The sequence below is a fragment of the Ambystoma mexicanum genome, chromosome 2p (assembly GCF_040938575.1).
Source record: "Ambystoma mexicanum isolate Mex_15411 chromosome 2p, UKY_AmexF1_1, whole genome shotgun sequence".
NCBI classification, from domain to species: Eukaryota; Metazoa; Chordata; class Amphibia; order Caudata; family Ambystomatidae; genus Ambystoma; species Ambystoma mexicanum.
This window is the reverse complement of record NC_090923.1, coordinates 562,200,954-562,228,813: the sequence shown is the minus strand read 5'-3', so window position 1 is coordinate 562,228,813 and position 27,860 is coordinate 562,200,954. Positions and strand designations below refer to the sequence as shown.

At 49.9% G+C, this 27,860-nt stretch overlaps 1 protein-coding gene across 12 annotated transcripts in view; it reads left to right on the top strand.

Annotated features, from left to right (window-relative positions):
- The window catches only part of NPRL2 (NPR2 like, GATOR1 complex subunit), a 717,787-nt gene extending 703,598 nt beyond the window's left edge, over positions 1-14,189 (top strand). For all 12 annotated transcript variants that reach the window (XM_069644051.1, XM_069644050.1, XM_069644042.1 and 9 more), the window contains 2 exons: positions 7,986-8,128; positions 13,686-14,189. In XM_069644051.1, coding sequence (XP_069500152.1) covers positions 7,986-8,128; positions 13,686-13,753 — 211 coding nt within the window. In that variant the 3' untranslated portion in view covers positions 13,754-14,189. The remainder of the gene's footprint in view (positions 1-7,985; positions 8,129-13,685) is intronic.
- Positions 14,190-27,860: the final 13,671 nt, after the last annotated feature.

Sequence of the window (27,860 nt, the reverse complement as noted above, 5' to 3'; positions counted from 1 at the left end):
GCAACAGTGGGGTAGATGGGCATAAAAGAGATGGGAAATGCTACCCACATCCTTGCTATTTTGATTCTTCTCTTCCGTTGCCTTTCTCTCCTCTATAGGACCATCTATGATATGCTTGTTTTTGGTAAGACCATCTATGATATGCTTGTTTTTGGTGCGAAGAGAAAAGAGTTTAATAAAGTTTAAATGGTAAAAAATAAAAAGGCAACAGGGGCAGAACATAGCCTGTATAGCAGCACCAAGATCCACGGGCGCCGCCATCCCTCCATCTGTCTTCCTGGTAGATTTTAAGCAAACAAAGCTTCTGAGTGGGTATCCCTAGTTACACACACGCGTTCCTGCCTTCCAATCCAAGACCGGCACCATTCAAAGTATCGGCTACCATCTAATAAGGAATGACCAGCCAAACTCCATACGCTCAGTCAGACTCCCACAGATATGGATTGAGGGGTCTAGGACCTAGGAGACATTCATCCAGTCCATATAGCCCAACAACAATATGGCTAGGGTGTAGGTCTTTGAAATGCCTTTGCAACCGATTTGCCATTATAAGGGCAGGAACATTTGATTAAGACCATGGTGTAGCCAAACAGACAACATGCTGCTGCCAACAGGTCACTTCCCCAACGCACACTCAGTGTGTGAGAACTCATCCAGGGACAGAATGGGGTGCTGGTAGCCATATCGGTGACTAAGGAAAGCACACCAAAAAGGAGTTGTAGCTGCAGGAGGACTTCGGTTGTAGTCTGTCTGACAGCAAAGAAAAAAGTTGCAAAACCAAGAAAGCGATAAATAATTGTAGGCAACTTGCAGAGTTAGTGAAAAGGAATTGCAAAAATGACATTCTGACCCACCAATCTTCCAAATAGTAACGGTCTGATCTGAGAAGGAATGTTTCTGTAGTGAGAAAAGGTCAAACCTGGGACTGCTTAAGACCGTGGTGACCATGATGTACGTTTGTGTTTAATACATTTTCATAATTTAACAAGCCGTGATGAAATTCACGGAGATCTTTTCTCCAGCATGGGGTCTGGCATGGATTCACATGCTCATGAATATTCCCCGTCGTCAGGCCGGGAGTCCTCGGTAAAGAAAAAATCAGTATCAGTTTCGTTTCTGATCTGTCTTTCTCAGTAGTAACCAATCACTGGTCTCTGGGTCATACTGCCCCAGCCAATGACAGCCCTCTCCCTAAGCCCCGCCTCCGGCAGCCATCTTCAGATCTTTACCGCACGCTCAGGTGTTGGGAGTCCTCGTGTTTAGCTCGTGAGCTTTTGCTGCGTTTTCATGCTTTTTCAAAGAGAATTTCTCATTTTTTGGTCATATAGAGACTCAAGCTCCACCGTCTCTACATCCTATTAACGGGTATCCGTGTCAGATTTTTTTCTACGCCCCTCAAGGGTGAAGATTTCGTCGAGTTACGCTTCTTTGGGGATTCCAGAAGTTTCTGCGGCCTACCCGAACATGGCCCAGGAGAAAGGAAGCTCAACGCCCGGAAAGCTGTTCAGGGTTTGCCCTGGATGCCAGCTACAGAATGTGTTCAAGGAGGACAAGCATTCGAAATGTCTCTATTGCCTTCATGAGGACAAAACGCACGTGGAGGAGGCCTGTGTGTTTTGCAGGAACATGTCGGAACGGACCATCAGGGACCGACACCTTCGTCTCTCCAACTGGCTGGAAGGAAGGAGTCCGTCAGGTGAGAAGAAGAAGAAGAAGTCCGAGCGGTCTTCTAAGTCCTGTGAGGGCACCCTGGCGACGAGGGCCCAACAGAAGGCAAAGCACCGCGAGTCCGCGGCCACCGGGAGCGCCGAACGGTCGGGCTCTTCGGCTGCCAGGTAGGGTGCGCCTTCTTCGGCACCATCAACCACGAGCCAACACTCTGGTTCGGGGAAGAGGAAATCCGAGAACCCGGGTAAGCTTCTGAAGAGGCCCTGGTCGATCTCGAAAGATACGGCCGAGGGGGACCGAGGCGGTGACCCTCCCCCCAAGGTGAAGGCCTCAAGCATTCCTAAGGCGGTGAAGGCCTTGATTCACCCGGCCAAGGCCTCTATCGAGGGAGTCGTGGCGGCCCTGGCGCAGCTTGTGGAGGCTACACCAGTGGAGGGAAGCCTCTTTCAGACCCATCGAAAAGACCCCCATGAAGACCCCAGCGGAAAAAGAGGGGGGGCGGTGGCCATTGTGGACACGGACACAGCATCCGAGGAGGAGCTGGTAGAAGTCGTAGAGGGCCTCGACGAGGGTGTCGAAGAGGCCCGTCCCCACGGGAGGGATCCTGACGAGGGTGACAACGAGGGTGACGACGAGAGTGACGGCGGCACCGGCGAGGGTCCTAGTCGCCCGTCGCTTCCGGAGCCGCAGGATAACTCGGCGGCCATTTTGTTGGCAATACAATCCTTATGTTCGGAGATAAGGACGAGATTGCCCTTACCACCGACGGAGGATCCAGAACCAGGCTCGACGGAGGAACCAGAGCCGGGCCCGGCGTGAAGCCCCCCGAACAAGAGTAGACGGATCCATCCAGCCCCGCCTTCTCAGCCCTCGTGGCCTGCTCAGCCTTTACCCACGTCCCCCGTCCCTGGGGATGACACTGGAACGGACACGAACACGACGGGTACTGACGACGACGGCGGTGACGACGTGACGGAGCTCCCATCGCCAGCCCGGGCCTCCGCGTCCGACGAGATCGGATCTTTCCATGCAATGAGCGCCAGGGCATCCGAGCTTTTTTAGCTCTGCCCCGAAGAGAGGAAGGAAGGTTTCCTTTACCAACGGCACGAGGCCAAGAGGAAGGCAGTCCTCGCCGTGCCTCTGCTGGATGACATCTGGGACGAGGGTCTCACCCTTCTCAAGAACCCGTCTACGACACCTGCCAAAAGGGATCGGTACGAGAAGAAGTACTGGGTCCCCGACGCAGCCCCTTTGTGCCTTAGGGCACAACCGACCCCTGACTCGGTCGTCTCAGTGGCGGACAAGAAGAAAGCGGGGGGGCATCGGCCTCAACGTCAACTTCCCCGCCAGACGGCGAAGGGAAGAAGCTGGACGCAATGGGACGACGAGTTATCTCGTCGGCGGCAACAACGATTAAGGCGGCCAACGCCCTCGCGGCCCGCTACGACAGGGAGTTATGGTACAAGATCGCCCCCCTGTTGGACTTCCTACCAGATGACGAGGGCCGAGGCCCTGGAGATCTTGCAAGAAGGCGAAGTGGCGTCGGACCACGCCATTACGATGGCAACGGACATTGCCGACACCGGTTTCCGCCAGCTAGGCAACTGCGTCTGCCTTAGACGACGAGGTTGGCTCAAGGCGACGGATTTCCGCCAGGATGTACAAGCCTAGGTGTTGGGCATGCCGTTCGACAGGAACAACCCGTTTTGGGAAAACAGTGGATGAGTCCCTCCAAGCCATCAAGGCGGACACGGAGACAGCTAGGGCCCTAGGCGTTCTCCGGCAACGAAGGCCGTCCTTTCGGAGCACCGGAGGCAAGCAGGGTGCCTCCAAGGGATTCGGCGGTGGCTCCTCTACGTACTGCCAAGCGGCCCGCTCCTCGTCACAGGAAGCCTATAGAGGACGAGGCAAGTCAGGTGGGCCCCGCCGTTGTCGCCAGGGAGGCCAAGGCGGCAAGGCGTCCTCCAAGCAAGATTGAACCGACAGCGGTGTCGGGCCCCCACCGAAGCACCCCGGTGAAAGGCCGGCTGGCAAAGTTCGTCAGCGTGTGGGAGTCTATCTCCACCGACCGTTGGGTGCTGGACGCCCTGGCCCAGGGGCACGCCCTTGAATTTCTAAGAAAGTGCCCCCGCATTCCACCCGTGGTCAGGAAGGAAAATCACGTCCCTCAACTGCTATTGGAGGTAAGGGCGTTGCTCAAAAAAGGTGCCATCGAGCTCCTCCCGAAGAGGCTCTGGGGCTCCGGAGTATACTCAAGGTACTTCCTAGTGAAAAAGAAGACAGGAGGATGGCACCCCATCCTGGACCTGCGACGACTGAACAAGTACATCAAGGCACAGAAGTTCCGGATGGTCACCCTCCAGCACGTGCTGGGACAGCTGGAGGAGGGCGATTTCCTGTCGTCGTTGGATTTGGAGGATGCGTACTTCCACATCCCCATTCTGAAAGTACACCGAAAGTTCCTCAGGTTCGGGGTCCAAGGACGGCACTACCAGTTCAAGGCCCTCCCGTTCGGATTGAAGTCGGCAGCCAGGGTGTTCACCAAGTGCCTCACACCGGTGGCGGCGCGGCTGCGCCTGCAGGGGATCTACGTCTACCCCTACTTGGACATCTGGCTCACCCGAACAAGGACAAGGGAGCTTGCCGTGGATCACACAGCAAAGACCGTCGAGCTGCTCACAGACCTGGGATTCTCCATCAACTTTCCCAAATCCCACCTGGTCCCGTTGCAAGTCGCACTGTTTCTGGGAGCCAAGCTCGACACAGTGGCGCGTCTGGCCTCACCGTCGGAGGAAAGGACGAAGGCCATCCTGGGCAAGGTGCAGCGTCTGCTGGCCACGGACGTGGCGAAGGTGAGTTCCATCAAGTCCCTCCTCGGGATGATGTCCTCCTGCACATATCTCGTGCGCCTGTGCAGGCTTCGGATGCGCCCTCTGCAAGAGTTCCTCGACTCCCGCTGGATCCAAGCGACGGGCAGCTTCGAAGCCAGGATTCCGCTCGTCGAGACCTTCCGACGAGCGATCCGGTGGTGGGGCACCCACGCTCATCTGACGGCGGGCACAGACTTTCAGACCCCATCCCACCAGATAACGGTGACGACGGATGCCTCCCTGGAAGGGTGGGGAGCGCACACCGGAGAACTTCACGCGAGAGGCCTTTGGCTCCCAGAGGAGAAGACGCTCCACATCAACATCCTGGAGCTCCGTGCAGTGTTCTGGGCCCTCAGGTCTTTTCTCCCGTCCCTCAAGGGCAAGGTGGTGAGAATCTTCACCGACAACACCGCCACGATGTTCTACATCCGGAAGCAGGGAGGAACCAGACCCCCTTCCAAGGAAGCCCAGGATCTGTGGCATTGGGCCGTCGCCCAAGGGATGTTTCTGGTGCCTTTTCATCTAGCAGAGATAAAGAACACCATCGCCGACTCACTCAGCAGGGAGCTGCGCTCGTGCCACAAGTGGGAACTATGTCAGGATCAAGTGGATCGACTCTTCCGACGATGGGGAAAACCGCAGATCGACCTGTTCGCGACGGTGACGAACTCCAAGTGCCAGAGGTTCGCCAGCAGGTTTCCCCAGCTGAGGAGCATGGGCGATGCTTTCTCGTTCCCCTGGGACGGCCTGTTCCAATATGCGTTCCCTCCGTTGCCGTTGCTGCTCCGACTCGTCAACCAGCTCAAGAGGTCCCGGTGCAGGATGATCCTAGTCGCACCGGCGTGGCCAAGGCAGATCAGGTTCCCGGACCTTCTGGACTTGTCAGCGTCCCCACCAGTCAAGCTGCCGACGGACGCGGATCTTCTCTCCAGAGAAGGAGGCGCCATTCTTCATCACGACCCGGAGTCGCTGAACTTGCAGGCCTGGCTCCTGCAGCACTAGAGTTTGGAGGGTACGATATCCCAGCTGACTGCAGAGAGGTCCTTGCAAAAGCCAGGGCGTCCTCCACTCTCAAGTGCTACGGACATAAGTGGAAGAGGTTCTCTGTCTGGTGCCGTGCACAGAAGATGCACCCTCTACGGATTACGGCCCGTCAAGTGCTGCCATACCTACTGTCGCTGGCCAAGGCTGGACTGGCTCACGCCTCCATCAAGATACATCTGGCTGCGATCTCCCGATACACCAGAACCACAGGACGGGCGTCCTTGTGGTCCCATCGCCTGGTGAAGGAATTTATGAAGGGACTGTTCCGATCGTTCCCGCTGGTGAAGGCTCCTGCCCCGGCGTGGGAACTCAACGTGGTGCTGACCAGGCTCATGGGGGCGCCATTCGAGCCCCTGCATTTGGCACCGTTGAAATTCCTGTCGTGGAAGACTGCGTTTCCGCACGGCGAGTGGGAGAGATCCAGGCCCTATCCTGCAAGCCTCCATACTTGACTTTTCACGACACGAGGGTACGCACCCCTCTTTTATGCCCAAGGTGCCGTCGGACTTCCACCTCAACGAGCCCTTGGGGTTACCTGTTTTCTTCCCGTCGCCTTCGTCACTGGCCGAGAGGACTTTGCACTCGCTGGATGTGGCTAGAGCGCTGAAGTTCTACGTGGACCGCACAAAGAGTTTTCGGAAGACATCACAGCTTTTTGTGAACTTTGGACCTGTGAACCAAGGGAAGGCTCTGTAGAAGGCTTCCATTTCCAGATGGCTCTCCGGCTGCATCACGCACTGTCATCGGTTGGCAAACCGACCGTTGCCTGGCCGTCCGAGAGCCCATTCGACCAGAGCTATCGCTGCTACCACGGCGTTCTTGTCTGGTGTGTCCCTGCTGGACATCTCCAGGGCTGCTACGTGGAGGTCGGCGCACACCTTCATGAGATTCTACTGCGTCGACCGGGATTCCAGGGAGGAGTCCAGGGTCGGCCAAACGGTGCTGCGCAACTTGTTCGCCTAAGGTGAGCCTGGTGAGGAGGTAAGAACTGCTTAATGTTGAGTTTTGATGTAATGCTTAATGTTGAGCCTTTTTTCCACCTCCCGTTGGTTGTGCATGTGTGTACTGCTATGTATTCTTGTATTCATGAGCATGTGAATCCATGCCAGACCCCATGATGGAGAAGGAACAAGTTACTTACCTGTAACTGTTGTTCTCCAGCATGGGTCTGGCATGGATTCACATGCGAACCCTCCCTCCTGCCCCTCTACGGCTCTTCACTTGGTCATACTGCCACTTTACGTGCTACCAAATCTGAAGATGGCTGCCGGAGGCGGGGCTTAGAGAGAGGGCAGTCATTGGCTGGGGGCAGTATGACCCAGAGACCAGTGATTGGTTACTACTGAGAAAGACAGATCAGAAACGAAACTGATACTGATTTTTTCTTTACCGAGGATTCCCGGCCTGAGGACGGGGAACATTCATGAGCATGTGAATCCATGCCAGACCCATGCTGGAGAACAGCAGTTACAGGTAAGTAACTTGTTCCTTGTCCATCTGTTCTTCAAAAGTGTGTGTCCTCTGCAGCTTGTACAATAGCCCCCAAGCGGGAGCACAGTCGGTATGCTTTTGCAGTTACCCTATTTGGCGTAGCTGAAGGCCCCTTCTATCACCAGCTTGCAATCTTCTATGGGGGTGAAGTAGACTATTTTTTATTTTATTTATTAACATGGGTTAAAAAAAAACATGGGCGGTGTATTGTCTACCAAATATAGTTCAACATTTCTTATTTTTCTTCATCACCGCTTAGCACCCTTGCAGGGCTATCAACAATCCAACTTGCTCCTTCGTAGGTTAGGAAGGGCAGAACCTCAATTGTTTCCGTGTCTCAGTTGCCATCTCTAGCCCACCACCATGCTTTGACCTTTTTGAGGTACATGGTAAAACTATCCATCTGGTTGGAGGGCCCATCTATGGTGACGTATACCTGTGGTGTAGGGCTACTTCTTGCATCTTGCTCCTGTTGCACTGATACGTAACTGAAGAATCATATACGTGGCAAATACGATGGGGAAAAACAAAGCTACATGATATAAACCAGTTTAGCTTCATAGGTACATCAAAGCCTGTGTGCACTTAGTTATCTGCACATGGAATGATTTAATTCATGGAATCTACGATTCTTGGGCCTGCTCCGGCAAATGATTTTAGCCTCATCGTGCACAGTATCAAAGGCAGCCAATAACACCAATAGTCAGGGTCTTCGTTGTGAGTATTCTGAGGTGTAATCTGTTGCGATTGTGAGCTGTGGTGTTTCTCATTTAATATGAGTAGTGTTGATAGACCTCTGATAGTGGTCTTTATTTGGAATTAATAATTCTTCCAAATGTGTTCTGTCCAATCTCTTTTGTAGGACTGGAATTGGCATCCATTGTACTTTGACAGCTGTTTATTTTTCTTTAGGAAGCTTATCCAGTTTGGCCTGATGAAGGCCCTGATCCGTAGGCTTCAAAAGTATCCAGTGAAGATTGTGCGGGATGGTAGGTGTCATCCGGCTCGGCTCTACACTGGCTCTCACAGCTACGATGAGATCTGCTGTAAAACAGGTACATGGAGCTTAGGCGCATTAGCTGCTTGTGAGGTGCTGGTCTGTTTGGTAAAAATTGCTCGCTGCATTTACACGAACATCCAAAAGCCCAGCAATTTGTGAAAGTGCTAGGCTATGATCCATTTTTAAGTCTATGGGGGTCATTCCGACCCTGGCGGTAGGGGGTTAACGGCACCGGTAAGGATGCCGGTGCCGTTAACCCCCTACCGCCCTATTACGAGGTCCCTTAGCGGGTCCTACCAGGACCGGCTGGTTTTACCAGCCTGTTTTAGCGGGACCCATTAAGGGACCTTGGAGATAATAATGGGCCTGCAAATTGCGGGCCCGTTATTAGCTCCTTCCCCATTCCCATTGAGCCCTATGGGGGCTCAAATGGGAATGGGGAATGGTTTTCTGAATGGGGATTTACCGGGTCCTCCAAGGTTGGAATGACCCGGTAAGTCCCCATTCGGAGAACCTGGACCCGGGTTTGGAGGCAGCCATGGTGCTGATAGCACCATGGCTGCCTCCAAACTCGGAATGACCCCCTATGTGTTTGCTTTAACACGTTAGCCAATTTTATGAACAATCGAAGAATTGTTCATATTTAAACCTTAGTTAAGGATCGCCCATCTGCTTCCTTGTTACAATATATCCGAGCCTTGACAGTCCTAAGCCTTGAAACTGGTTGTGCTTTTGCATAAAACATGGCATGCAACCTGAGCTTGTGTCTAAGAACATACAAGGCATGACAAACAGCGTAACCCTTTCAGTGTGCAAGGATGTGATGTATATTCAAGTCTGAAATAGGGATGTCAAAGGGCCTCATTACGACCCTGGCGGAACGGGTTAACGGGTGCCGCAAAAGGAGGCGGACCCGTTAAACCCGTTCCGCCTCATTGCGAGGGGAAGAGTGAGCAAACAACGGACCGCTCGTAATCGGCCCGTTGTTTGCTCCCTCTCCCATTCCCATTCAGCCCTATGGGGGCTGAAATGGGAATGGGGAAGGTCCGGGCCCGGGTTCCTGGAGGGAGGAATTACCGGGCCCTCCAAACTCGGAATGGCCCGGTAATTCCTCATTCTGGGAACCCGGGCCCGAACCCGATTTTGGCAGCAGCCATGCCGCCAATAGCGGCATGGCTACCGCCAAAATCGTAATGAGGCCCAAAGTATTGATTTTTTGACGGTACGATAACCTTCTTATAAAATGATGGTATACCGTGGTTATTGCGGTATAGCACACACGTTTAACAATTGATAAATATTTGGCTAGGAAAAGTCATGACATTTATTACCTCTCAAATGTGTGTGTCAGTAAAGTTCGTACTACATTCCACCACAGCGCTCTTACACCCTATTGGTCTGGATCCATCACGCAGTATAAAGCTACAAAAAATTATGATATCAAACAGTCTATGCCAGACATATTTTGCTGACGGACCTATTATTAAGTTTTATTTAATTGTGCATAATGAACTACGAAGCACCCATTCCCCTCGTCCCACCTCCCCCCCTTCCCCCTTTCCTCCCGACTTGCACTCTTCTCAGCATCACTAGGGTAAAGAGAAACCTGGCCTGTCCTGCACTCCTGCTGCAACAAAAGAAAGTACTTGCTCTGTGCGAGGTCAAGTGTTGTCATTGGCAATTCGGCACTGGTAAGAAATCTGAATTACAGCTTTCCTCCTGGTAATCTGTCTCTGATCACCTCGAAAGGGGTCATTGAAGTAAGAATTCCCAACCAACCACACGTGCCAACTGTTCATTTTCATTACAAGGCCAGACATTTCCCCTGAAAGTAACGAAACCAATCGAAAGAGTCTGACCCCCTACCCAGATGGAAACGGTGTATTTAATAGCACATTCTGGAGGGGTGGAGGTGGCCAGGAGTCTACAGGCAGAACTGAACGGTTAGATGCGAATTTAACAAATGGAAAATAACGAATTACATTTGGATCAACACTTTTTTAATAAGGGGTTCCCCCCAAGCAACCCATTTACCTTCATTTATAATCTCACCCCAGCCACCTCCCCACCCGTTTTAACCCCTTACCCCACCCCTATATATATATTTAAAATATCGGTATTTATTTCGTCATAAATGTTTAGATATTAATGTTATTAGTTATTTTCTATTCGTGTAAATCACTGCGTACCGAACTGAACATGTAACATCTCAGGAACAGTTAATTGACCCATTGTGCTACATTTACAGATTTCTGGTTTGCCTTAAACATTCAAAGAACTTACTGTACCCTGATACTGCTCCAAATCACTGCATTACATGCAGTCCATGCATACAACTTCAAAGCCAGTAGCATACCTCCAGCAACATTGACAATGCACACACAGTACATTGTCTTGGGCTGTATGGCCGGAACTGAAATAGTTAATCATCTCGACAAGGGCAAAGTCAAGGTTCTGCCCCATTGCTAACTGGGATCATTGGCCGCTTTGCCCCCATGTATTCAGCCCATATCTTCACAACATTTTAAATCTTGTGTGTATTTTCAGAAACAGGCCCCCCTCTTTCAAAAAACCAGGAGGGGCATGTCATTATTTTATTAAAATGACCTGGAAGGAAGAACCATTTGCACTTTAATTATCCCTTGAGACGGCCCAGCAGCCTAAACAGTGTGTTTTGCATGTGTAGCGTAGCGCTGCATTTTAAAATAATTGTCCGCAATAACGTCACTCCACAGGTATTGTTTTATAATTGTTTTTTGTTCAGGTAGAACACTTTCCAATGGGTTGCTTTAAAAGAGGGGAGTCAAGACTTCTTGATCACGTTGGCACACTTTATAATAAAACTTGAAGCCTCTACATGGCGACTGTCTTCTAACTGTAATTACTATGTGCTTGATGGGTCCTTGGTCACAGCCTGCATCTGATCTCTAAATGTACTCCAACTCTGTGTGCATTACAATGCAATCTAATTAGCAGCAACACATTCAAGCTTCAAGCTTTGCTGTGACCCGACACACACAAGCAATGGGTAAATTCACCAGCTGGAGCTTTGATTTACTGCACGGTATTAAACATGTCAGCTTGTTAACTGGCTGCCTAAGTGCCAACTTTGCATTTTCACCATAAGATCAGGAACCAAGCGAATCGAGGGAACGTAGCCCCTAATGATACCAGTAGGCCTGTTTTGGTAACACCTACCCAGCGTGAAACCCTGCATTTAATAGAACATTTTCCATAGGATTTGGGAAAAGATATCCCAAGAATCTACAAGCAGCACTGAATATAACAACTCAGCAACAGTTACTCAGGCTACTACGCTACCCTTGTAGTTTGGGGCTGTAGATCCCTGATACTTTTTTAAAAGCACTGCTTACTTGCAATTTATGTATGAAGTTAAAGCAAATAGTATTTTATCTCCAGCAAACGTGACATTGTGCAGCACACTTACGATGTACAGACAAATCTTGCAAAGTGTAAACATCTGCATGGGTGCAAAGTGAGTTTCCTGCCCCTGTTGCTAAAGAGTTAAGGAGGCAGTTGCACCTGTTGCTCCCACGTATACAGCCTCTTGGGCTGGCTGCACTAGTAGTAAGTGCACTTTAGAAAATAAAAATCGTAAGGCACATGCCAGGGAAAGGGCGCACCCAGGAATAGACAAATACTTATGTTTCAACATCAAACTCAAAAAAACATTCAGTACAGCCCCAAGCCCACCCTGGAGTCCTCCCCATACCTTCTGAGTCCAGTTGCTTTGGTGTGCGGAGGGGAGCAACTCCTGGGTGTGTTGCTGTTACCAGACCGCAGCTGCAGTTAGCCTGCACAATATGATCACTGGGCACTGGCAGCCATGCAGTCTTGTCCCATGCAGTCCCTCACTCAGTAACAGCGAGACCACTGCCCTGGCCTTTGCCCAGCCAGCACAGCCCAAGTACCTCAGCCCTGCGCCCCCAAAAGTGCCACTTGTGCTCTTGCAAAGTGTTGAGCACCTACAATTGCAAACTTTATTTTATTTACATGCTTATTCATTTTAAATATAATACAACATACGACATTAACTAGTAGCACATGCTGGAGCTGTGAAATAGTTACATTTGTCTGGTCTGGAAAGATGATTGCTAAGCAATGGGACTGGCTTTTCTGTCCGTCTGAACCACCGCCTTCTGCCACTTAATATGAATGGACATTTTGAGTAAAATGAAAAAGACATGCTTCTTTTATTTTGAGTATCCTTTCCTTAATGATAAAAGAAATTGGTCACAGTATTTCTACTGGTTTATCATTACACCCCTAACACAGACATGGCCACGTGGTGTCAGGTGATGCATGTTCAATGACATTCCCATAGGACGACAGACCATGTGTGTTTTAAAATATTACTCTGAGAAAGATAGTTGTACAAGAAAACCACATCAGCCTACCATAGAGCAATGTTTGCATAATATACAGCTGACTACAAACCTAAAATAAACGCTGCATCTCATTCTCGTTGAGAACCTTTGTGTATCATGTGAAAGTTAATAGCACTTGGAAAATTGAGAAGATTGGTGACATCCATGAGTCTTCCCACTGCAACAAGTTTATTTTTACAAAATCAACAAGTGCGTGGAACCCCTTATTCTCAAATAACCTGTTCTATGGCGTTTCTTCCAAACAGGAGGGTCTGCAACCACCTTTTATCTCACGGACTCTTCACAAAGGAGAAATACCTATTTGCATATCAGTCTGGCCACAGCCACGCAGGCAGAGCAGCACCGAAATGCAGGGTTTGCCGTGCAGTCTGACGTGATGTCTTGGAATATCCAAGACGTGGCAGAGTGAGCAGACATGTCTGTGGGGGTCTATGTGATCTGGTTGAATCTTTTTCATCGAAGTAGATTTCGTCGAATTTACCCCCACATATATTTGCGGCAAAATCCGAGGAACAAAATTCGACAAAATCTACTACTCTCTATCCCATTTGTGGATGTGTGTGGTTTGACAGATCTCATGCATGTGGATCCCACTTCGAAGACAGGATCCTGTAACGGGAACAGCTGAGACAAAAACTTCAAAATAGGACAGAAAAGCAATGGCGGATTGGTGATTATTGAAATAGTAACAGCAGACAAAATGGGCCTCATTCTGAGTATGACGGTCCGGAAATAAGGGTGCCGGTCGCACCGTACCAGTACCCTTTCCGGACTGCCACACTCCAACTGTGCCTTCCTAGAACGGTGCCGGTGCTTCTGTGTCCCCATTCCCATGAAGTCCTATGGGACTCCATGGTAATGGAGACTTACACTTTCTGCCGCCTGATATCCTGGGCTGCCGGGCCTTGTAATGTCCTGTGGGCACCGGGATATCAGGCTGCGGAAACGATGTTACGTGTTGGGTGGCAACCCACCGGTAGCACCGGCGAGTTACCGCCGAGCTCATAATGAGGGCTCAATGAATCATAAATTATAATGTCTGAGCTTGTACAGACCCAATTGAAAGAAGAGCAGGTGTGATACGTTTTCGCTTTCTAGGGCTACCCTAGTCAGTTCTCATACCTCTTATCCTCACGGTTCTGCATGTTTGTTTGATTTGGTGGCCCCCATTCTCATGATCTATATTCTGTTTCTCCTTTTTAGGAATGAGTTACAGGGAGCTGGATGAACGCCTGGACAATGACCCGAACATCATTGTATGTCTGAAGTGAACACAGAAAGCTACAGTACAGTGCGCCCAAACCGGCACCTTAAGAACATGCAACTGCTGTGCTACTTGGAAGAAGGGACCAAACCGAGTGTCAGCGTGTTTGGGCAATTCTTCTATCCGCACCTCACTAGAGACTTGAACGTTCACATGAACGAAGCTGGGATTGTAGCGGGCCACCATTTATGTTATGTTATGTATATGTTATATAGCCCGCAGGCATCAGGGCGCTGAAAACATATACCAAGACTGGACATACATTGGGACAAGCCTGAGGCGGCATTACAGACTCTCTATTTCCTGAGTGAGGTGAAATCACTTGAGCAACAATGGCTGATGATCTGCAGCAGACCTGTAGGCCCCTTATATGTGCTTTGATATCTCACACTTTGGGTGGGGCAATGCCCATTGAATATCAAAATAAATACCATTGAACTTCATCTGAGAGTTGTTGTGTTCTTGAGGCAATCTTTGACAAAGTGCAAATAAAATAGTATACATCTCAATAGCCACATAAAGCATGTATACATTAAAGTCATTACCGTGTCCAACAAACAAGGGCAGCAGAGATATTCAATGTTGGTTCAATGATGTCCCATGAATTGTTGCATAAATGCAGGCTACTCAAAGTATATATTTTAATAGTATTGATTGACGTGGGGGCATTCCAGACGTCCATCCATGGTCTGCTCGGTATTTTGAAGTTTAAGTAGTTATCTTTTATTTCCAAAAACTATATTTATCTATTTTCCAATAATGTGTAATAAATAAAATGGTTTAATGAAAAGAATTCAAAATTCCGTTACATCCTCTGAATAAACGTTGGTTGGAGGTGTACGAGAATGTAATCTGTGTGGACAGATTCTGTTTTTTGTGTGTTGTAAGTTCTTTCACACACATCACTTTTTATTTGGATTATTTCATTCAAAGACGGACATCTTGACTTTTAAGGAAGATTTCCGTGCAGAACAGTTATCGTTTCATATAAACAAATGTTTGGATATAGCGAAAGTATGCAAATATTCTGCCCTTTGTCTCCCTGAAGTCCATGGCCTTGTGTCCTATTCAGTTTTCCTTGTACTGGCTGAGAGCTGGTGTGCGAAGCTCCGATAACTGGTGTGTTTGTCACTTAGAATAAGGTGAGGGTGTAAATCATATGCCTGATCGGAATGTGAATGTTATACCCTATGCTGCTGAGGCGTTGGGTGTGCTGGTGGATGCTTTCCGGATGCATTGCAACTTACCTGCTACCTCTTCATTCCAGTAATAAGAGGAGCCTGGAATTAGGTATATTCCCGATCCTGTGCCTACAGGGAGCTTCATTTAGCTGACCTCTTTCATATGAAACACTGGCGAAAAGCAACTGAAGAACCCCAAGTAGCACTATGTGAGGTTAAACCTGACCAAAGACTAATCCCAATGGATGTACGGACCATAACTCACAGTACTGCGTTACTGTTGAAAGATGCCAGCCCATACCCTGCCTCTCACACTCTGTACAGGGCTCCTCTGCTCTCAAGCTAGGTCTGCGCTTTAAACAATACAAATGAAAAATAACAAACCCTTGGCAATTCCAGCAGTTTGGGCTTTTGTGTAGGCTTGGGAAAGTCACTTGCCAGGAACTGCCGTAGTGGTATTAACTGACCATTTATGGTAGCATGTGCACAATGGTGCGAATATCTGGCAATCTTATAGCAATGCCTGGCAAATGGCTAATTCTCCAGCATGGGGTCTGGCATGGATTCACATGCTCATGAATATTCCCCGTAGTCAGGCTGGGAATCCTCGGTAAAGAAAAAATCAGTTTCAGTTTCGTTTCTGAACTGTCTTTCTACTAGTAACCAATCACTGGTCTCTGGGTCATACTGCCCCCAGGCAATGACTGCCCTCTACCTAAGCCCCTCCTCTGGTAGCCTTCTTCAGATTTTTACCGCACTTTCAAGTGTTGGGAGTCCTCATGCTGTAGCTCTCGAGCTTTTACTGCGTTTTGCGATTTTTCAAATAGATTTAATCTCATTTTTCGGTCAATCGAGCCTCAAGCGCCACCGTTTCTACTTCCGATCAACAGGGACCCGGTTTGGATTTTTCTACGCCCCTCAAGGGCGGAAATTTCGTCGAGTTTCAATTCTTGGAGGCTTCCGAAAGATCATTGAGGCCTACCCCGCGTGGACATGGCCCAGGAAAAAGGAAACACGACGCCCGGATCCAAGCTCTTCAGGAGCTGCCCTGGATGTGGACTGCAGAATGTCTTCAAGGAGGATGAACATTCTCGATGTCTCTACAGCCTTCATGCAGACAAAACGCACGTGGAGGAGGCCTGTGCGTTTTGCAAGAATATGTCCGAGCGGACGATGAGGGATCGTCGTACCCGCCTCACCAACTGGCTGGAGGGGAAGAGCCCGGCAGCGGGCGAGAAAAAGGTCCGAGCGGTCTTCTAAGTCCTTTGAGGGCGCTCTGCCGACCGTGGCCCAACAAAAGGCGCAGCGAGTCCGCGGGCACCGGGAGCGCCGAACGTTCGGGCTCCTCGGCTGCCAGGCAAAGCGCAATTTCACCAACGCCATCAACCACGAACCAACGCTCTGGCTCGGGGAAGAGGAAAGCGGAGAACTCCGATCAATCCCGACAGCAGCCGAGGGGGAGCGAGGCGGTGACCCTCCCCCCAAGGTGAATGCCTCAGGCGCCTCCAAGGTCGTGAAGGCCTTGATTCACCCGGCTAAGGCCTCTATCGAGGGAGTCGTGGACAAAAGGTCCACGACTCCCTCGATCCTGAAGATCCTGGACAAGAGGTCCGAGGAGGTCCGGTCCCACGGGAGGGATCCTGACGAGGCAGACAAAGAAAGGGACGGTGGCGCAGACGAGATTCCTGTGGAGGCAGAGGATTCCACTCCCCAACAGTCGCGCCCGTCACAGCCGGTCCCTGGGCCACAAGACAACAGCGATCTTGATGGCGATCCAGGCCCTGTGTACGGAGATAAGAACAAGGTTGTCCTTACCACCAACGGACGATCCAGCGGAGCCTGGACTGTCAGAGAGCACTCCAAATAAGCAGAGGAGAATTCATCCACTGCCTCCTTTCCAGCCTTCTCGGCCTGCCCAGCCTTCTTCCACGTCTCCTGATCCGAGGGATGATACGGGAACAGAGACAGCCACAACGGGGTCGGTTGACAACGGTGGTGACGACGGGATGGACTTTCCATCACCACCTCCTCGGGCCATGGCTCCTTCCATGCCATGATCGCCAGGGCATCCGAGCTCTTCCAGCTCTGTCCCGTGGAAGAGAAGAAGGGAGGGTTCCTCTATCAACGACGGGAGGCCAAAAGGAAGACGGTCCTCTCGGTCCTGTTGCTCGACGACATCTGGGACGAGGGGCTGTTGCTCCTGAAGAATCCATCCACGGCCCCTGCCAAGAGAGACCGGCACGAGAAGAAGTTCCGGATTCCGCCCCCATGTGCCTTAGGGCACAGCCTACCCCGGATTCGGTTGTCTCTGCGGCAGCCAAGATGAAAGTGGCGGGGGTCGGCGGCGTCAACTCGACATCTCCGCCGGACAGTGAGGGGAAGAAACTGGACGCCATGGGACGACGGGCCATCTCGTCGGCGGCGACTACCATCAAAGCGGCCAACGCCCTAGCGATTGTGGCCCAATACGACAGGGAGCTATGGTTTAAGATCGCTCCCCTGCTGGATTTCCTCCTGGACGACAAGAGGGCGGAGGCCCTAGAGATCCTACAGGAGGAAGAGGTGGCTACGGACATTGCCGACACCGGCTTCCGCCAGATGGGCAACAGCGTTTGCCTTCACCACCGCGGTTGGCTCATGGCAACCGATTTCCGTCAGGACGTGCAGACAGGGTACTGGACATGCCCTTCGACGGGAACAACCTGTTTGGCAAGGCAGTGGACGAGTCGCTGCAAGCCATCAAGGCCGACACGTAGATGGCTCGTGCCCTAAGCGCTCTTCAGCAACGACGGCCACCCTTTTGGGGTTCCGGAGGCAAGCAGGGTGCCTCCAAGGGATTTGGCGGCAGCTCCCCAAACATACCACCAGGCGGCTCGCACCTCGTCGCAGGAGGCCTATAGGGGATGCGGCATGCAAGGAGGATCTTGTCGTCGTCGCCAAGGAGGCTAGGGCGGCAAGGCCCCCGCCAGGCAGGATTGAACCGGCCGTAGTGTCGGGCCCCCACCTGAGCACCCCAGTGGGAGGCCGGCTGGCGAACTTCGTCAGCGTGTGGGAGTCCATCTCCACCAACTGTTGGGTGCTGGATGCTGTGGCCCGTGGGCACACACTGGAATTTCTAAGAAAGTGTCCCCGTTTTCCACCCATGGCCAGAAAGGAAAATCACGTCCCCCACAACTACTACTGGAGGTATGAGCGATGCTAAAGAAGGGAGCCATCAAACTCGTTGAGGCTCCGGAGTATACTCGCGGTACTTCCTCGTAAGGAAAAAGACCGGCAGTTGGAGACCCATCCTGGACCTTCGTCGTCTAAACAAGTACATCAGGTCCCAGAAGTTCCGGAAGGTTACCCTCCAGCACATGCTGGGACAACTGGAGGAAGGCGACTTTCTATCGTCGCTAGACTTGGAGGACGGCTACTTTCACATCCCCATCTTGAAAAAACATTGAAAGTTTCTGCGATTCGTAGTCCAAGGACGGCACTACCAGTTCAAGGCCCTTCCCTTCAGACTGAAGTCGGCGTCCAGGGTGTTCATCAAGTGCCTAGCACCAGTGGTGGCGCGGCTGCACCTACAGGGGATCCACGTCTACCCATACCTGGACGACTAGCTCATCTGGCTGTCATGCCCGCGCCGCTGGCGCACGCATTGGCAACCATCATGGACCACTTGGTACTCATTTATCCTCCTAATCCTCTTCGAACAACTCCTATTCACGCCTTGGTCTTTTATTTCCATTTGCTCAACTTTGGTTCTTTCTTCTTTTATTCATTTAACTACATTTCCCATAATGCACATGGCTACAGTCCTCAATTCCTGGCTATTCTCATTCCTCGTTATTGGGACCACAATCCCCAGAAGCCCTAGCGGCCAGTGCTGCTTCCACCTGCTCAGGACCAGACAGGGTCCTCGAGGCAGATTGTCTTCAGGTGTGCTGCTCCAGGTGCTGTCAATTAGCCTGCCTCAGAACAGGGCAGGGCTGTATATAAGCAGCTGCCTGCAGGAGCACAGTGTCTTGCATCTTGAGATCTCCCCGCTCCTGTTTGCCTTGACCCTTTACTTTGTATGCTGTTCCTGTATTATCCTGTTTTGATCCAGTGCCCTTTCTGGGCTCCCTGCCTTGCAGCTGATCACGCTCTGCTGCCTTCTACCTACAGCCCTTGTCCTCTGGGCTTCCTGCCTTGCAGCCTATTACAGTCCTCTGCAGCCCTCTACAGTCAGCGGCCCTGCTCCTCTGGGCTCACTCCTTGCTGCCCTGCTCTTCTGGGCTCCTTGCCTTGCAGCCTGCCTCAATCCGGCTGCCTACGGTCCTTGTCCTCTGGGCTCCCTGCCCTGCAGCCTGCCTCACTCTGGCTGCCTACAGCCCTTGTCCTCTGGGCTCCCTACCTTGCAGCTTGCAACCCTCTGCTGTCTCCAAGCCCTTGTCCTCTGGGCTCCCTACCTTAAAGCCTGCACCTCTTCGCTGCCTACAGCCCGTGTCCTCTGGGCTCCTTCCTTGCAGCCTGTCTCCCTCTGCTGCCTACAGCCCTTGTCCTCTGGGCTCCCTGCCTTGCGGCTTGCTACACTCCTCTGCCTTACAGCCTGTTTTACACTTAGCTGCCTACAGCCCTGCTCCTCTGGGCTCCCTACCTCGCAGCCCTATTCTTTTGGGCTCTCTGTCTGTCGCCTCCTACTAATCTCTCTCTGTCCTGTTCTTCTGGACTTCCTGCCTTGAAGCCTACTCCAGTCCTCCGCAGTCCACTACAGTTTGCCTGCACCTGGTGCCACTCTTGACTGCAGACCTGCTTCCTGCTTTGCAGCCCTTCTGTTTTCCTGACTGCTGCTCCCTTGTTCTCTTCCTTGAGTCCTCTGTACTCCACCTTAGTTTATCTACTTCAGTCTAACTGCCTTTCCTTCATTTCCTTCTGCTAGATTGCTCATTGACTTCCTTTTCGCTGGATATTTCTGTTCTTGTCTTCTCATGTGTCTTATGTAATCCCTTTGTACAGAGCTTGCCTGTTGGTTTCCGACAGGCAACCTCTGCCCTTCCCTTGTCGCGTTTTCAGTGTTACAGACACCCACTGCTGTTGTTCCCAGCCATGAGCATACAGCGTGGGCCTCTGTTATAGCAATCTGTGCAGAAGGCTGGAGTTTCCTAAGGTTCGTGGAACACTCTTTCCCATTTTAGCATACACCCCAAGAGGGAATCCAGTTTGTTTGTACCTTTGTATCTTTTGCCCCTTTTGGCTCATAGCTACAGTTTCCTACTCTTCTTTCTTGTTGAACTTCCTGCTGTGTGTGCTTATCTGCTACCTTACTTCATCACAGCCACCCAACACCTACCTGGGTACCCTGTGCCACTCTTGACAGAGTGCCATTCCTGACACCGGCAGAGTCAAGGGAACTCGCCGTCGAACACACAAGGAAGACCATCCAACTGCTCCAGGATCTAGGATTTTCGATCAACTTCGCAAAATCCCACCTGGTACCGTCGCAAGTCGCCCTGTTCCTGGGAGCCATGCTCGACAAAGTGGCGCGACTAGCATCTCCGTCAGAGGAGAGGACGAAGGCCATCCTAGGCAAGGTGCAACAGCTGTCGACCATGGACGTGGCCAAGGTGAGGTCTGTCAAGTCCCTGCTCGGCATGATGTCCTCCTGCATTTATCTCGTGCGCCTTTGCAGACTATGGATGCGACCACTGCAGGAGTTCCTCAACGCCCGTTGGATGCAAGCGACGGGCAACTTCGAAGACAGGATCTCACTCAAAGAGAACTTTTGACAAGCGATCCGGTGGTGGGGCACCCACACGCATCTGATGGCGGGTATGGACTTCCAGACCCCGGCCCATCAGGAGACGGTGACGACGGACGCCTCCCTGGAGAGATGGGGCTCATTCCGGAGATCTCCACTCAAGAGGCCTTTGGCTGCCAGAGGAGAAGTCACTACACATCAACGTCCTGGAGCTCTGAGCCGTGTTCTGGGCCCTCGGGTCGTTCCTTCCGTCCCTCAAGGGCAAGGTTGTGAGGATCTTCACCGACAACACCACGACGATGTTTTACATCCGGAAGCAGGGAGGCACCAGATCCCCAGCCCTATCCAAGGAGGCCCAGGATTTGTGGCATTGGGCCGTAGCCCAAGGGATGTTTCTGGTACCCTTCCACCTGGCTGGAATAAAAAACACCATCGCTGATGCACTCAGCAGGGAGCTGCACTCGTGCCACGAGTGGGAACTGCGGCAGGATCAAGTGGACCTCCACTTCCGACGATGGGGCAATCCCCAGATCGACCTGTTTGCGACGGCGGCGAACACCAAGTGCCATAGGTTCGCCAGCAGGTTCCCCCAGCCAGGGAGTATGGGCGATGCCTTCTCGATCCCCTCGGACGGCCTGTTCCTGTATGCATTCCCTCCGTTGCCGTTGCTGTTGCGACTCATCAACCAACTCAAACGATCCCGGTGCAAGATGATCCTCGTCGCACCGGCGTGGCCGAGGCAGATCTGGTTCCCGGACCTTCTGGACATGTCAGCTTCCCCCCCAGTCAAACTGCCGACGGACACAGATCTCCTCATCAGAGAAGGAGGCGCAGCCCACCACCACGATCCGGCGTCGCTGAACTTGCAGGCCTGGCTCCTGCGGCGCTAGAGTTTGGAGAGTACGATATGCCGGCGGACTGCAAGGAGGTGCTTGCAAAGGCCAGGGCGCCCTCGACTCTCAAGTGTTATGGACACAAATGGAAGAGGTTCTCTGTCTGGTGCCGTGAACAGAAGATTAACCCTCTGCGGATTACGGCCCCTCAGGTGCTGCCGTACCTACTATCGCTGCCCAAGGCGGGGCTGGCGCACACCTCCATCAAGATCCATCTAGCGGCGATCTCCCGGTACTCCAGGACCTCGGGGCGATCATCTCTCTGGTCCCATCGCCTGGTGAAGGAGTTTATGAAGGGACTGCTCTGGTCATCCGGCCGGTGAAGGCTCTGGCCCCGGCATGAGAGCTCAACGTGGTGCTGTCCAGGCTCATGGGGCCGCCATTTGAGCCGCTGCATTCGGCACCGTAAAAGTTCCTGTCGTGGAAAACGGCGTTTCTTGTGGCCATCACCTCCACACGATGAGTGGGAGAGATCCAGGCCCTCTCCTGTAAACCCCCATACTTGACTTTTCACGATACGAAGGTGGTGCTGAGGACGCACCCCTCCTTCATGCCCAAGGTGCCGTCGGACTTCCATTTCAACGAGCCCTTGGTGTTACCTGTTTTCTTCCTGTCGCCTTCGTTGCCGGCCGAGAGGACTTTGCACTCGCTGGACGTAGCTAAAGCGCTGAAGTTCTACATGGACCACACAAAGAGTTTTCGGAAGACATCACAGCTGTTTGTTAACTTTGGACCTGTGAACCAATGGAAGGCCCTCTCGAAGGCTTCCATTTCCAGATGGCTCTCCGGCTGCATCATGCACTGTCACCGGTTGGCAAACCGACCGTTGCTCGGCCGTCCAAGAGCCCATTCGACCAGAGAGCGATCGCTGCTACCACGCCGATCCTATCTGGTGTGCCCCTGCTGGACATCTGCAGGGCTGCTACGTGGAGGTCGACGCACACCTTTACGAGAGTCTACTGCGTTGACCGGGATTCCAGGGAGGAGTCCAGAGTCGGCCAGGCAGTGCTGCGCAACCTGTTCGCCTGAAGGTGGGCCTGGTGAGGAGGTAAGAGATGCTTAATGTTGAGTTGATGAAATGCTTAATGTGCATGTGTGTACTGCTATGTATTCTTATATTCATGAGCATGTTAATCCATGCCAGACCCCATGCTGGAGAAGGAACAAGTTCTAATTGTTGTTCTCCAGCATGGGTCTGGCATGGATTCACATGCGAACCCTCCCTCCTACCCCTCTGCGGCTCTTCACTTGGTCCTGCTGCCACTTTCCGTGCTACCAAATCTGAAGATGGCTGCCAGAGGAGGGGCTTAGGTAGAGGGCAGTCATTGACTGGGGATAGTATGACCCAGAGACCAGTGATTGGTTACTAGTAGAAAGACAGTTCATAAACTGAAACTGATTTTTTTCTTTACCGAGGATTCCCAGCCTGACGACGGGGAATATTCATGAGCATGTGAATCCATGCCAGACCCATGCTGGAGAACAACAGTTACAGGTAAGTAACTTGTTCCTACTTATACACAAGCCAAAACTGTTGGCTTTGCCAATGCTTGTTTTTAACATGACTTCAGTGATGGACACACAAACTGCTTTTAAATTGAGTGGCTGAAGGCAGACCTGGTTAAGGCATTTTTATTACACCAATTGCTAGTTTACAGCACCAATTCAGCCATTAACTCACAGAAGACTGCTTTGAGAAAATGCTGGCAGACAAGTTTGATGGTAAGGCAGAGTAAAGCAAACTCAAAGAGCTACCATGAGGAGGTGTTTTGTGCGAGGAGGGGAAGGAACTGGGTGGGAATGGTCATAGGGTTTAGCATGGCCATAGACAGTCAATGGATGGCAAATAACCAAACACCTACAACCTGTGTGTCTCTCATCATCTGCCATTTGTCCCTATCTGTACTCAAATTCAATAGTTTGGGCTTATAGATGGTGCTTTTTTGCTTTAGCGCCACCTAATAGCCGAAGCTGAAAACGAGGAGGCAGTCTGCCTGAGACATCAATCTCAAAACCTATGAAGGATATCCCTTTGTAATGTTAGTAGCCAGACAAATTAGCACCTTATGCTAGAAGTGCTGTCATACCTGCCATCCACACTGTGATGAAGCTTTGCTTCATCAGTTCAGACATTCTCAAGGTGAGGGACCGAGTAGTCAGCAATACCTTGAATCTGTTTGGAACTAATGTTGACTTCTGCATTTGGTCCAACATCAGGGGACTTTCAGCTGATTTTTTGACTTTCGGTGTCTGGAATGTTGGTGCATATTTGAGCATCAACACGCAAAGTGATTTGCTTCAGACTGCTTGCATGTACAAAAAGGTACTGGTGATTTCACATTACATTTAAGAGACATAGGCCCTTATTGGCAGAATGTTTTCCAATGGGGTTTTGCCATTATAAAACGCTTCCATGAATTAGGTCTATAGTATAATAGATACAGTTATACAGCTCTAACAAAGTGAACAAGGGCTAAGGTAATCCTTTAGAAAATTCAATTGTTTCCGGGGTGTCTGAAAATGCTGGTGGGTTTGGTGTTAGGTCTGTTGTACCGCATTTCGTATCCCTTTTCCCAGTCTAGCTTTGGAGGGTTTTGAGCTCATCACAATTTAATCCTAAGGGAAAAAAAATAGAAAACAAGCTAACACATTACCATCTTAACCTAATCAGACCGGCATCCTGGAGAATTTTAATAACGGCAATAGTAGCAACTGTTCCTCAGCACTTGAAATTCTTCGGAAGAAATAATTCGATTTCAACAGTTCAGAATTATGTATAAAATGCCCCAACCATTGCGTTCTAATTATTTTTTTTTAGATATTTAGGACCTGTCCCTAGCGGCTTGTCAAGCGGCGATAAGATGTTGTATAATTTATACTATCTTGTTCTTGTGATTGTATTTATCCGATCACATATGAGCAAGATCTTTATTAACCTAATTCGGATTGGCCATTAAATCGCTAGAAGACAGCTCTATGCCACTCAAAACTCGACCCACTCTTTTCCTAAAATTGGTCAAGGTGTTCGCAGTAGAATAGTTCAAGACGTCTGCCAGGTCTTCATCTAAAGTGCCCTTCAGTGGAACCAGTAGCTTTCTATGTAATGAAATGATTCTCCAATCTAATAAGAAACTCAATGAGGTTAAGCCCAATTTGAATCTTAACGCAGCTAAGGGCACACAATTCGGGTAAACCCAATGCATGTTTTAAGACCCGCGATTCAACCTCATCATATGAACGTGATCATAGAGTATGGCTGCTCTCTGTACCACAAAGCAGGCCAGGTAGCACCTTCATTCTGTAGAACAACAGCGGGCAAAAAGAAAATATACAATATCGAATTCTGATCTTCTTTATCTATGACGCAGCTTGAGTCGCCTTGACCATTAAACGCGTCATCAGAACACCCATGTTGTCAACTGGATCCATTTAGAACCAAAATAGGTCAAAGATTGTGTTGGAATTAACTGCTGGCCCCCACTGACCAGCTGTACCCCATTTTACTTTTTTTATTACTTTTAAATATTAATGTTTGTTTTTTCCCCATAGTTCGTTCAACATCGAGTATTCCCTGCGGCATTTAATTGTCTTTGTAGGCCCACCTGGGTCCTGTCCTTGAGAATAACATTGTCCGTGTAAGCTAAATACAGCATGGTTACGAAGGAAATCCTCAGTGGTGCAAATGAGGATTTAAGGAGGAATTTGCCCAAATCTGGCAAGTAGAGGTTGAAGAAGCATGGAGCTAATATCCAGCCCTGGCAGAGTCCAATTCTGGATGGTTGTGAGCTGGGAGATTTCCGTTTTTGAGGACAATGATAGTCCTGTGTTGAAGGAATATTTCCATCTGGCATTGAACAAGATAATGTGTTAATACAAACGCCCAGCTAGGAGTTTAAGTGTGCATTTTAGTATGATAGATTCAATGATCATACATCCCTTGAAGCATCTTACACTGATAGATTCAAGAACAGACATCATCGGAAGCCATACTTTTCATATATTTTTCTGGTTTTGATTAGTGGTGGAAGGCATTACATTGAGTGATAGGGAACTGATCGCAAGAGTGATGTTTCACAACAATTGGAGTTGCGCCAGTGTCTGATTATCTAATGACGCAGACATTTGCAGGGAGTTTGAAGAGTGACACAAGGAGCAATCAGAAGGAATTTTTCCTGCCACCTACAAAATACAAATTTGGCTACACACTTCTTGCCCCTGAGGAATGTCCAGTTAGTATCACCTATATGGGACAGAAACTTATATAAGTCAGGCTTTTCTTGACATAATGGGAAATTAGGTGGAACAAACCATCACTGTGTCATGTCCAGTCATTGTGACTGGATTTTTGATTTTGGAATTGTATGAACAAGTGTATGTGTATTGGTGTTTTGAATATTGATGTAATTTAACATGAATGTCTTGTGTTTAGGAATTTAGCATGACAGGTTTGTTGTTATGATTTAGCCGGTGCTTATACTTGCACTCCAATGTATGAATAAAATTGAAATTTGTTTTTATACAAAGAACATCATTACTTGATTTAATCTCCATCTCCTTGTGTTTGTTTAGAGGTAGATGGTTAGGTCTCTCCGTTTGTGATTAAGGGTACAGGTGTTTTACCTATAAAGAGTGACCTTCTTTTTGCTTGATGACATATAATGTACTCCCACTTGGTAGGAGCGTCTTACAATCTGTAGTGGGCAAGACCTTATGGGAATATTGAGAGTCCAATTCTTGCCAGGAAGCTCTCTGTTAGGGCACCATGCCCACTCAACCTCCACCTGCACAGAAGTGTAAATTGTCCAGGATCGGTAGAATGGAACTAGGTATCTGCCAGCCCTTTAACTTAAACCATTATAGATTACGATTGATGTCATCAAATGCCTGCGTGTAATCAATTGCGGCCGTATAGAGTGATAAATTACCTGGCCTCAAAGATTCCTCCTTTAACCAACACATCACAAGGCTATCTGTGCCCAGCCCCTTTCGAAAGCCGGTCTGATACTTCTGGAGGCGTTCAGATTGAGATCCCCAATCCACCAACTCGCGCAGAACCAAGTCTCCAAATGTTTGCGTACACTGTCAAGAAGGGAGATGGGACGATAGTTGCTGGGACTAGTCCATTCTCCCTTCTTGTATATTGGCACGATAACAGCACTATACCATGACCCTTTTCACCTCCACTGAACTAAAAAGAATAAACAAGACCTTAGACCACAATGTTGGGCTATCTTTTACCACAGTGTTTAACAAACCGTTGGGGCCTATTTATGGCTTGGTGTTCTTATGGGAAGTAGCGAGGTAATATCGAGAGAGCAGTGGGATCGGGAAATGGAGAAGGATGTCGAACTTAAAAAGGTTCACAAATGGTTAGTGGAAGGATGGCCAGAGAAGAGTATTATTGGTGAGGAGTTTTGGCCGTTTTGGGAGATAAGAGTTGTCTCTAGTAGATAGTGTTGTTCAGGGGCATGTATTGGTGCCACCAATGTCTTTGAGAGGGAAATTGGCAGGGTTGGCCCATGTGGGACATCCAGGGATTACAGGCATTAGGAGGAAGATCAGGGATAAGTATTGGTGGCCAGGGCTGGATGTATTTGTAGACAGTGATAAGGAATTGTTGGCCGTGTAATAATTCAGACAAAAGTATGAACATTGTGGCAGAGTGTGGGAAAGAGTAGGGATTGACATCCTGGGTTCATACCATGTGTTTGGGCCAAAGGTAAAGTTTGTAATCATTATGATGGACCACTTATCGAGTTGCCCGGAGGTGAAGATGGTTACAAGCACTCAAACGCATGATGTAATTTCATTTCTGGAACAAGTGTTTAGGAGAAAAAGGTATGCCGATGTGTTGCTTACAGATAATGGGTCACAATTAAGAAGCAACGAAATGGAAAAATATGCATGGGATAGAGATTCGAAGTGGTGCTTCACGTCTAATTATCAGCTTGAACCGAATGGCAAAGAAAAGAGGTTTAACAGGGTTTTGGTTGAGACGATTGAGATGGCCGGTAGGAATGGTATGGGGGCGAGTGATTCTGTGGAAGTGGTGGTTTGCAGTATGAGGTCATCTCCTAACAGGGTGACGGGGGTGTCACCATTTGAGTTGATGCGTAGTAGGGAGTTAAATTCCATGTTGTGCCCATACTGGGTGAACTGTTTCAGCAAGAAAAAACTAGCTACCACAGGAATGCCTAAGGAAAGGTTTGTGGTAGACAAAAGACTGTGGAAAGAGGATTGGTGAAGTTGAATGGAAGATATTAAATGGAAGATATTAAATGGAATGGAATGGAAGGAAGATATTAAAGTTGGAGA